Genomic DNA, 12238 nt, shown 5'->3' with positions numbered 1-12238 from the left:
AAAGAGAGATACTAGCAACAGCCACCAGGAGGTTTCCTAGACTGGGGGCTTTACTGTGGGAGGAAGTGGTGTAAGGACAAGAGTGTATAAAGCATGTATAAGCATAAATAAGATGATAGTAAATTGGGGCTGTTCACATTGCTGCTTTTTATTATGGTTGAGTATTATTATTGTTATTTCTTGTTTACACAGTCAGACAGGTGTTATTGACTGGTTTGTTTTATCCAGACATCGAGTCCTTCCCAAGGACCTGGGATGGCTGAATTTTATTGTCAGTTGTTATAGATATCATCGCAGAATGTAGGCTGTTCCCAGTAAAGCTGCTTTTTGTAATTGGCTGATGGTGATTTCTGTGGCCCCTATGGTGTTGAGGTGCTCTTCATGGTCTTTTGGAACTGCACGCAGGGCGCCAATTACCACTGGGATTATTTTGGTCTTTTTCTGCCACAGCCTTTCAATTTCAATTTGTAGATCTTTGTATTTGGTGATTGTTGTTGTTGTTGTTATTAAAAATAATTCGATTTCTATACCGCCCTTCCAAAAATGTCTCAGGGTGGTTTACACAGAGAAATAATAAATAAATAAGATCAGATGGCTCCCTGTCCCCAAAGGGCTCACAGTCTAAAAAGAAACATATGATAGACACCAGCAACAGTCACTGGAGGTACTGTGCTGGAGGTAGATAGGGCCAGTTACTCTCCCCCTGCTAAATAAAGAGAATCACCGCCTCTTTGCCAAGTTAGCAGGGATTGATTATACTTCATTATGTTCTGTTTCTTCACACAGCTGGGTCCTCCCAATCCATCCTGTCCATTTCTGGCCAATAGGGTTGTAGAGGAGGCCCCTACCTCTTGCTTCTGATTGGCACATTCACTTGTGCCAGGTAGTGGGCACAAGATGAATGCACCTATAGGAAGCAGAAAGTGGGGCACCCCTGCCTCCTCTTGAACCCTATTGGCCAGAAATGGGTAGTATGCTCAGGGGAAAGCCTGCTGTGTGAAAAACCAGTGTTTTTTTGGGGGGGGGAACCATAAGGAACCATAATTAACTAATAAAAAGCAGCAATATGAATACACCCAATTTACTTCAATTGCTTATTAGCACTTATTAATGCTTATATGTGTAGGGCTCAGGAAATCCACTAGTCTACTTGCCTGTGACAAATGAAAAATATCTGACAAGTGAAAAAATCCTGATGAGTAATGTACCAACACAGCTCAATGAGTACAGTTTTTTTTGTCTGGCTGGTGAACAGAGCCAACATTTCTTGACCCCTGTATGTGCGCTTTAAATACTCCCATCTTAACTCATCCTGACTTATAGCACTTTACATTGTAGTCAAAATCCCAGTCCGGGTAACCTGCCTGTAATAAGGAATACTCTCTTCCTGAATACAGCATTTGTCTCTTCTGACAGGTCCTGTAGAGTACAGCGGGTGAGTGGAAGGCAGAAGGATGCCAGCATCCTTTAGTGGAGGAGTATCTGGGTACAGCCTCCACGTTTACTATAATGGGCCGGTTTGAATGATACAGTGCACTGCACACACACAATTGTGAACAAGTATCTGGAGTGTGTGTGCAGGCACCATTGAGGTGAGCAGCCACCACACACAATAAAGGGACATGCAGGGAAGGCATTAGGATGACCACAGAGGATATCACAATGGACATGCTCTTAGCACATCCTCTTGATACTTGCATGTGGGGACTGTATCATCGGAACCAGCCCACTGTCCGATAAGGGCTATAAAGTAAAGTGTGCCGTCGAGTCGGTGTCGACTTCTGGCGACCACAGAGCCCTGGGGTTGTCTTTGGTAGAAAACAGGAGGGGTCTACCTGTTGGAGATGAACTTCCAGTGCATTGACCTTTTGCACCAACTGTCCTAATGACCACTAGGGGCACTGGGAGTAGAGACAGTGAGTAAGAGTCTCCCTATCTGTCCCTACTCTATGACCCCTGAACTGACTCTGCAGCACTTCCTGTGCTGAGTCACAATCCTTCCTTTCTTCCTTAGAGAGCAGATGGAAACATCTCTCTCTTTCCCCTTACCTATCCATTATGTAGTTCTTTAGATTAGATATAGGTCTTTCCTATCTAAGTGTATTTAACCAATAAATATTTAGTGTTTAGTCATACAAGGATCTCCATGTGTTTTCTCGAAATAGCTGCAATATCCAAACCATCTTCTGCTACCTACTCTGTAACTGGAGTGTGTGCTCATTCCTTAGTGCTCTGCTATTTTACCTATTGTGAGTAAAAATCAACAATCTCTAACACTACCATTGCCATCTCCTGTGCAGTATGAGATGATGCCTTTCAGCATTTCCCTATATTGCTGCTGCCCGATATTGGTGTTTCCCATAGTCTGGGAAAAATACCAAGGGGGATTCAAACTGGCAACCTCTAGCTTGATAGTCAAGTCATTTCCCCACTGCCCCATTAGGTGGAACACCAGATATTGGGGGAAGGGTCTAGTGCCAACCCCTTTCCCTGACAGGCCAGATTTCTGTGTGGAGCTGTTTTTTTGTTTTGTATGGAGGAGTGTTAGTCATGTGCTTGCAATTTGAAGTAGTACAGTCCAGAATCTTGTTTGCCATCACATTTGCTGTTTGTGAAAACTAGACCTTACTCGTCGTCTGGTAATCCCAAAGTCTCTTTCCAGTGCCAATAGTGTGATTTACTTCATCTGTATATTGTAGTAGGCAGTTTTGCTGTGCAATAAAGAAATATTGATTGGTTGGTTGATTGACTCATCACATCTATATAACAGACGTGTATAATAGATGGGAAAAGTGAAAGCCTTATGGTAGGAAACTACCTTGAGCATTCTTTTAATAGAGACAGGTGAGGTGCAGATACTTATAATAAATAAATGACATGGCATTTGTTTTGTGTATGAGAGACAGAGAGATCCTTGCAGCTATTTTGCTGTTTTGAGATGTTATTGTATTTATTTTGGCGAATGTTGTATGTCATTTTGGGGTGGAGAGAAAAGCAGCTTTAAAATTTTTACAAAATTATGTATTATTTTATTATTATTATTTTTACATTTATATCCCGTTCTTCCTCCAAGGAGCCCAGAGCGGTGTGCTACATACTTGAGTTTCTCTTTCAGAACAACCCTGTGAAGTAGGTTAGGCTGAGAAAGAAGTGACTAGCCCAGAGTCACCCAGCTAGTTTCATGGCTGAATGAGGATTTGAACTCAGGTCTCCCCAGTCCTAGTCCAGCACTCTAACCTCTACACCACGCTTACCCCCTGATATGTGTATCTCTAGGTGGTGCACAAAATTTAAAGCACAACAAACATAAAACAGTGTACAAACAAAACAGTTTCACAGAATAAATACAGTTAAAACAATTTCACAGAATAAACAGTTTAAAGTTTAAAATTAATTTCAAAAGCCTGAGAAAACAGGGTCATCTTGTGGGTCTTTTAAAAAGCAATCAGAGATGGAGATGCTCTTATTTTGACAGGGAGAGTATTCCAAAGCCCTGTGGCAGCCACAGAGAAGGCCTGGTCCTGAGTCGCCACCAAATGAGCTGGTGGCAACTGTAACTGTAACTCTCAGATTATCTTAATAGGCAGCAGGGTTCATGGCAAACAAGGTGCTCTCTTAAGTACTCTGGTCTGGACTGAAGCCATTAAGGGCTTTATAGGTAACTAGTAAATGCAGGCCCGTTGAATAACGGGCGCTAGTGAGTGCTCCAGGCCCACCGGCCGCCATTCCCCCTGCCGCCGCCGCCAGCCTCTATGCCGCGGCCGGTCTCCCTGGCCGGGCAAGGGCCCCAAGCCGCCCGGCTTCGGCGGCGCGGCCAGGCCACGGCCATGGCTCCGCCGCCACCTTGGCCAGTGCTCCCCTCCGCCGCATATCCGGCTTCTTTGGGGCGGCCGCTTCTGGCCGCCCAAGATGTCCGCCGGGTCCTGGCGTTCATTTGTCCCTTGCTCTGTTCTGGGCATGCGCTGCGCGCATGCCCAGAACAGGCCAGGCACGAACGCACACTTGGTGTCCGTCCACGGACGGACACCAAGCGTTTTATTAGAGAGGATAACCAGCACTGTGTGTTTAACTCAGAAACATATCAGCAGCCAGTGCAGTTCTTTAAAATTGGTGTTATATGGCTCCTTTGGGCTATCCCAGAGACCAGTCTGGCTGCTGCATTGTGTACCAATGGTAGTTTCTGGACTAAATACAAAGACAGCCCCACGTCAAGTTGATTACAGTAGTCAAGCCTGCAGGTTACCAGCATATGTACCACTGTATTAAGGCCATTCACCTCCAGAAATGTGTGTAGCTGGCATATCAGCTGAAGCTGATAAAAAGCACTCCTGGCCATTGCCTCAACCTGAGTTACCAGAAAGAGTTTTGGATCCAGGAGGACTCCCAAGCTATGTACTTGTTGCCAGTGTGGCCAGAACCTAAGGTTTATACTCATGAGTCAAATGGGCCGTAACCCAAAATTTGGCTTTTAAAAAGCCAAATCTGGCAACAGAGACTTGTTCTTTTGGGGGGAGTGTAATCAGTACCTCCGTCTTATTCAGATTCAATTTTAGTTTGTTATCCCTCATCCATCCCATTACCACCTCCAGGCATTTAGGAAAGTTCTGCCATTTCCTGTTGAGGGTTAGGGATCTATGGAGAAATAGATTTGGGTGTCATCAGCATATTGGTAACACCCCGCACTAAATCTCCTGATGATTTCTTCCAGCAGTTTCATGTAAATGTTAATGAGCATTGGAAACAGTATGAAGCCTTGTGGAGCTCCAAATGGAGACCTTGTAGAACTCAAAAAAATAAATAAAAGATTTGCCATGTTAATTCATTGGTTAGATGAATATTTACATCTGAACATTATACAAAGAATTTTAAAATGGCTTTCAGAATCTTTTGCATTTTTGCAATTCACATAATTAATCTTTATTTTATAGTCCTGGCTCAACTATAGTAATGACTAATTCTTATGGAAAGCAAAGGAACAAGTTAGTGGAAGCAAACAAGTTAAGTTTCAAAGGGACTGAAGTACTTTCCTGGGTGTAAACTCCACAAAACACAATGAAACTTACTTCTGAGTGAACATACATAGGATTGCAGAGTTAGTCATTACTCATTTTAGTTGAACTGGGGCATTTTAGGCATTGACAGAAAGTCAATAAATGACAAGGTTTTTTTCAATATTTGAAAATTGCATTTTAATAGTTTGGCGCCACAAAGTGGTGAAATTCCGCATTACATGAAACAAAATCTAAAAATATTAACCTTGACTTCCTACAGCTGTCATAAAAGTATTTCTCTTTCTGCCTTGCAAGAGTGAAAATAAAATTAAAATATCCAGACGCTGAAACAAATATTCTGTCAAACACCTAATGACATGAATATTGTTAAAAAATATATCCACTCAGTTTTTTGTTTGGGCTGCATTGAGGGCATCAGAGAAATCAGAAGGCATATTACAGGGTGCCGTTTAGAATTTGAACCCAGAATCTGCAGAAATGTCATGTAGGGTGGGGGACTTAAGTTCCTTCAAAATCATAAGATACCTGATTCTACCAAAGGATAGATGAAAACAGGCAGACGAAGCTCAAGAATACACCACCGATACACAGGATGCAATTCTATCTATGCTTAAACTAGTGGGACTTCCTCCCGAGTAAGCATGCACAGCTGCACTGGTCCAGGTGGTTGGTGTGTACTTTAAACTATAGTTAATAAAAACAGGGTTTACGTGCAAACCAAGCGTCTTTAGACAGCACAGTATTGTCTTGGACATTGCTAATTTGGTCTATATCCTGAATACTAAAATTCCGGGTGGGGTACATGTATGATGTTCTGGGAGTGAGCTGTTGGGAGGACACTAAAAATATTCACAACGCGTGCCCTGCTTTATAAGGTGGAGCACGTGTTTTCTGAGCTGCAGGAAGAGGTCTGTTTTCAAAACCAACGTTTCAAAGCGTGTTTATCCTAAACATGCCATCAGATCCTCAGCTACGGACTGCCCCCACGCCCCGTCATATGCACGTTTCCTCACAAATCAGCCCTCACTGAGTTCACCTGGACTTTCTCCCAAGGAAGTGCACAAAAGTGAGGCGCGGGATTCCTCAAATAGTTTGTCTTTTATTTTTACTCCCTTCCCCCATATGCAAGAGGATGTTTCACTAGTCTCACTCCTTTCCCGCCACTGGAGGATTGCACTAAACAGCACTAAATAGCCCAGTACCCCGGTTCTTTCTGCAGGGTTCGTTCCCACCCCCTCCTGCTCCTAATAGGACAGCGCCTCTCTTTCTCCGCCTTCTGATAGGCAAGTCAGGCTGTCCGATATTCTGAGGAACGCCCCCACTAGCTGGACCTCGAAGGTCTGTACGGCAGGGCTGGCCAAGTTGAGGCGCTCCCCAGCTGTTGTTGAACGACAACTCCCATCATCCCCAGCCGGCGCTAGGGATTATGGGAGTTGTAGTTCAACAGTTGGAGCGCCAAAGGCTTGCACTGCTGTGCTGTGGCAGCGCGGCCTTTCCCAGGCTCAGCTCAGCAGCAAAAGGACGTGGCCGGCCGGCTGGGCAGGTCGCGTCTTTGCTCCGCCCCCTTTAGCCCAGGAGGCGGTGTTGGGAGTCAATGGGAGACAGACCGGCCGGGCCTACCTGTGGGGTAAGCCGCGGGGAAGGTTTGGGGCGCCAGAGCGTGGGGAGGGCTCAGGGCAAAGCCTCCCGCAGCATGAAGGGGGTTTTGCTGGTCGTGGAGCTGCTGTCTCCTCAATTGCTGCCTGGCACTGGGAGATTGTCTTTTATACTAATAGTGAAAAGATGCTGCTGTCTCCTTCCTGCCCCTGATCAACTCCAAAATACTTAGTGGCGGGGTGGGCTCTTTTTTTCTTGCTTCGGCTCCGAGAAATGCACAGTATTCCCCCCCCCCACCCCCCGTCGTCCTTCAGTCGGAGGCTGCAAGGAAATCCCCCGCAGAAGGGAGTCGAGCAGGATTTAGTGCCACATGGCGTCAGGATGAGAAGTCCCCGGTCTCCAGCGTGCTGTAGATTCCATCGAGCCGGCACATTTTAATCTGGAGTGTGTGGAGTGGTAGGTTAAGGGAGTGGTGAAGGAAAGAAGGTCCTCTTGTGAACGTTTGAAGGCTCTCTGCTGTTCGCATTCCTATGCACGTGTTTCATGGCTGCTCCGCTGGTGCTGAAAAGAGAGAAAAAGTGCGGTTTATACATAGTAGGATGAAATGGTCAAGAAGAACTTCCTGGACTGCTCCAGGTGGAAAGCAGAGGTGTTGCATGTTTGACTGCTTCCCTGCTCTAAAGAAAAGAAAAGCCTCCTTGCATGTATAAATTTGGCATGTCGGGGAGCCTGGCCTTCTTCCTCATACACTACCTTTCTATATGCAGGGGGATTTGCTTCTGAATATTCTCCCACAAAAAGCAAACCTGTAACACTTTGCCTCCAACCTGAAATGGTACAGGCTGGATAAATCTATACCAGTTTTTAAAGGCTGAATAGACTGGCTGAAAAACCCCATTCAGAAGGCCTCCAGAGGTGTTTTTTTTTTTTTTAAAAAGAGATGCTATACCTGGGTTCAGGTTCCCAAGAGCATGCCCGCAAGCACTGCCACAGCGTTGACAAACTCAGGAGGCTCCTCCTGGGCTGAACATGCTTACAGCATTTGTCTGCAGAGACTGGGCTTCACAGCCCTCTGGTCACAGAAGGAATATTTTCATGCTTCAGAGTGTTTGTCTCTGCAGGCAAATGCTGTAGGCTTGTCAGCGCTGGGGCAGGTTTTGTTGAAGCACTGTTGGGATGCTATAGACAGGTACAGCGCCTCTTTTTAAAAGGGTTTGCATAGAGCTAGTGGTGATGTGGTGTGTGTAAATGTTCTTGTGTGAATGACTGCATGTGTAAAGAAAGATGGCAGCTGCTATAGAATGCTCTGAGCCTCTGCAGTCAAGGTAAGCCCCCCACAGGTGTTTGAGGTAGACTTGATGTAGCAGCTTGGAGTGCTTCTCAGCCAGCCGAACGCACCACTACCATTATTTTCACCAGAGCCTCAGAGGCAGTGTTCCCTCTAACAGGGATGCCCAGATGTTGTTGACTACAATTCCCAGAATCCCCAAGCCAAAGCCATTGCAGCTGGGGATTCTGGGAGTTGTAGTCAACAATGTCTGGACATCCCTGTTAGAGGGAACACTGCTCAGAGGGTAGCCAGTTGGTTGATTTGGTTGACTCCTGGCATTGACCTTGATAAATACAGAAGGATTAGAGAATACAGAAGGTATTAAAAAGACTGACCATAAAGCATTGCCTTATCTCCTTTCCCCACAAGCACACATCCCTCCCTTGCTGTCCTTTTATCACAAGGGAAGGCCTGCTTCACTGTATACATTCTAAACCTCTTGAGGGAGGCATCTAGAAAATGGCTCAAGACGTGCCTCTGTGATCATATCTGAGTTTGTAACACCTGAGCCTTGGAGATAGTCCTGGAACTGGGGTTCTCAAACATTTTGATACAGTGACCCCTTAAAATAATAGATAAAGCTATGTGATACCCCCCCCCCTTGTTTAAAGTTACTGGCTGACATCCTGTTAATGTCTAGATTAGGGTTTCTTAACCGTGGGCCCCCAGATGTTGTTGGACTACAACTCCCATCATCCTCGGCCTCAAAGGCCATGCCTGGGGATGGTGGGAGTTGTAGTCAACAACGTCTGGGGGCCCAAGGTTAAGAAACCCTGGTCTAGATCAGAAACATGTTGCTAAGGGTCCAGCAATGTGTTTCGAGTCTAGCAGAGTGCTCCCAGAATGCAGACAAGCTCCAAAAGGCATTTGCATTCTTGCACAAGAGTGGAAGAGTGCCCATGCGTTGGAAGCATGACATACTTGTGCTGGGGCTAGTGCATCATGAATGTTAGGAGCACTTTTTTGGTCAGGATGTCAGTCATTGATCTGATAAATAAATAAAGCACATTTACTTTTTAAATGATGAGTTTGCTTGTTCCTATGTAGTTCTTCAAACCTGGGTTTTATATTTGAGACTGCCTGTCCAGTTTCAGGCTCCAAGTTATTTTCATTAGGAATTTGCTCATTAGAGCAGCAATTGCTGAAAACTCTGATTCACACAAGTAGGAATCAAGCAAAGGCAATCAGTATTTTCATGGCTTTCTCACCCAATTCTTTATACTTGCAATAGGCAAGTCCGTCCCATAGAAGACAAAAGAATGCAGGCTCCACATCTCACGGGTATCAGCACAGCAGGAATGTAGAACAAGAGTTCTTCAAATACAAAGGTCCACACACTTTGGCTCAAAGTTGAAGCAAAAATGGCTGTTCTTCTGTCAAGCAGGAAGACTAGGTCATTCCAAATGCATATCTGTCCATGATGCTAATCCAACATTCAGGAAGGAACACTGTCGAGAACGCAAAGCAAAGTGCTCCTCCGACTTCTCAGAGGCATGGAGGAGCAGACGGGGGTCAGGAGCTGAAAACCAATTGGGTCCACTGCTGCTCACAAAGCCAAGGGCAGGTGTAGCAATGGCACTTCTTTGGCCACTTGCTAGGTGAGCTCTAGCGAGTGTCTATCAAGAGGAGACTGGGTTCTGGCTGATGGGCCAGGGAAAAGTGTGACTGCTTGCCTGTTCTTGGTTTCATGAGAGGTGGAGGAGTCAAGAAGTTGTTGGCTTCAGTCTCCATCTGCCTCCCATTGTCTCTGACCATCTCTCCACACCTTGGAGCTGGTCTTGTGGTAGCAAGCATGACTTGTCCCCATAGCTAAGCAGGGTCCGCCCTGGTTGCATATGAATGGGAGACTTGATGTGTGAGCACGGCAAGATATTCCCCTCAGGGGATGAAGCCGCTCTGGGAAGAGCAGAAGGTTTCAAGTTCCCTCCCTGGCTTCTCCAAGATAGGGCTGAGAGAGATTCCTGCCTGCAACCTTGGAGAAGCCACTGCCGGTCTGTGAAGACAATACTGAGCTAGAGAGACCAATGGTCTGACTCAGTATATGGCAGCTTCCTATGTTCCTATGTCAGGTAGGGTCCCTGTCCTCCTGACAATGCCCTCCGGAGTTATTTGAGACTCCCTTTTTAAGTTGTCCGGGACACCCTGTGGGGGTCTAAACCCTCAGTTGGAGAACCCCTACCTTACAAGTTTGCATTTCAGATTGGCATCTCGCATATTTATATACGTAACACATTTTTATACCGCCCCATACGCAAGTCCCTGGGCGGTTCACAATCTAAAACCACCACAATTAAAACATTAACACCATTAAAACAGTTTAAAATGCAGATAAGAACTCTACAGGTGAAACTCGGAAAATTAGAATATCGTGCAAAAGTCCATTAATTTCAGTAATGCAAATTAAAAGGTGAAACTGATATATGAGACAGACGCATTACATGCAAAGCGAGATAAGTCAAGCCTTAATTTGTTATAATTGTGATGATCATGGCGTACAGCTCATGAAAACCCCAAATCCACAATCCCAGAAAATTAGAATATTACATGGAACCAAGAAGACAAGGATTGCAGAATAGAACAATATCGGACCTCTGAAAAGTATACAGTGTACTGTGCTTGATTGGCCAGCAAACTCGCCTGACCTGACCCTATAGAGAATCTATGGGGCATTGCCAAGAGAAGGATGAGAGACATGAGACCAAACAATGCAGAAGAGCTGAAGGCCCCTAATGAAGCATCCTGGTCTTCCATAATACCTCATCAGTGCCACAGGCTGATAGCATCCATGCCACGCCGCATTGAGGCAGTAATTGCTGCAAAAGGGGCCCAAACCAAGTATCAGGTCCGATATTGTTCTATTCTTCAATCCTTGTCTTCTTGGTTCCATGTAATATTCTAATTTTCTGAGATTGTGGATTTGGGGTTTTCATGAGCTGTACGCCATGATCATCACAATTATAACAAATTAAGGCTTGACTTATCTCGCTTTGCATGTAATGCGTCTGTCTCATATATCAGTTTCACCTTTTAATTTGCATTACTGAAATTAATGGACTTTTGCACGATATTCTAATTTTCCGAGTTTCACCTGTATTTTTAAAGGGTCAAGTGAATGTGTCTTATATTGTCTAATACAGAGCCAATTTTTGTTGTTGAAAACATCCTTGGAATTGCAGTCTGTTGTTTCCAGTGAAAATTTTCTTCAAAAATACATAAATTCCATAACAGACAAGCCTGGAATTTTGTTCTTGATAGATGTTCTGTTCAGAAGGAATATCAGCATGAGAGCCAATTGCAGCTATATTGGTTCCCTGGGTCATTAATAGGGTTTGAGACAGCTAGATTTTGTAATTGGATTTCACTCTGGACCAGTTGCTAACCTACCTCACGGGGTTGTTGTAAGGATAAACATAACTATGTACACTGCTCTGGGCTTCTTGGAGAAAGAGTGGGATATAGATGAATAAAATAACAAATCAGAGCTCCCTAGGTAGCACCTCTTACTAACACAGTTCAGGCTTCTATTCCTATAGCAGAATTGCAGTGCAATCCTAAGCACATATATTCAGAAGTAGGTCTAAGGTACAGTTGTGCTGTTGAGTCGATGTCGACTCCTGGCGACCACAGAGCCATGTGGTTTTCTTTTGGTAGAATACGGAGGGGGTTACCATTGCCATCTCCTGCACAGTATGAGATGATGCTTTTCAGCATCTTCCTGTATCGCTGCTACCTGATATAGGTGTTTCCCATAGTCTGGGAAACATACCAGCGGGGATTTGAACCAACAACCTCTTGCTCCATAGGCAAGTTACTTCCCCACTGTGCCATCTGGTGGGTCTAGTGTAGTGTTTTAGGACTTACTCCATTGCAAGTGTGGTTTAAGACTGACTGCCAGGAATTTTGGTTCAAGTTCCCTAGTGCCTTATGCTTTGCTAAAGTTTGTGATCAAGTTTTTATATTTCATGTAAAAGATTAGCCCTCAATGAATCATCGGTTTTTTAAAAAACCTCAGAATAGTTCTCAGGGCTTCCTGTACACGCTTTCTAAACATTTTGAGCCCTATATGTTCAAGTGAGCTGGAACAAACATTTTGCAGAGCAGAAAGGTGAACAGAAATTGAATAGACTTTTCTTTTAAATTATGCATTTAAAACAATGTTGTACCAAGTGTCAACATATAATTTTTTTTAGTAGGTAATTCTTTAATCTACAAAAATGGGTTTGAAGAAGAAGAAAGAGATTCAGGTTGATGCCTTTGTTCTTGATCACCAACAGCTTGAAAGACTTCGCTGTAAGTATAA

The 12238-nt window shown here is 44.6% G+C and overlaps 1 protein-coding gene across 15 annotated transcripts in view; it reads left to right on the top strand.

The window, feature by feature from the left end:
* Positions 1-6448: 6448 nt before the first annotated feature.
* The window catches only part of THADA (THADA armadillo repeat containing), a 239717-nt gene continuing 233927 nt past the window's right edge, over positions 6449-12238 (top strand). For 4 of the 15 annotated variants that reach the window (XM_053311666.1, XM_053311675.1, XM_053311684.1 and 1 more), the window contains exons 1-2: positions 6451-6639; positions 12129-12228. In XM_053311666.1, the coding sequence (XP_053167641.1) occupies positions 12153-12228 (76 nt within the window). In that variant the 5' untranslated portion in view covers positions 6451-6639; positions 12129-12152. Of the gene's footprint in view, positions 6640-12128; positions 12229-12238 lie in introns of all 15 variants that reach the window. The other 11 variants (XM_053311706.1, XM_053311716.1, XM_053311722.1 and 8 more) reach the window with 6 other exon arrangements.

The sequence above is a fragment of the Hemicordylus capensis genome, chromosome 1 (genome assembly GCF_027244095.1).
Source record: "Hemicordylus capensis ecotype Gifberg chromosome 1, rHemCap1.1.pri, whole genome shotgun sequence".
In the NCBI taxonomy this organism is placed as follows: Eukaryota; Metazoa; Chordata; class Lepidosauria; order Squamata; family Cordylidae; genus Hemicordylus; species Hemicordylus capensis.
This window is presented reverse-complemented; position numbering and strand designations above follow the sequence as displayed.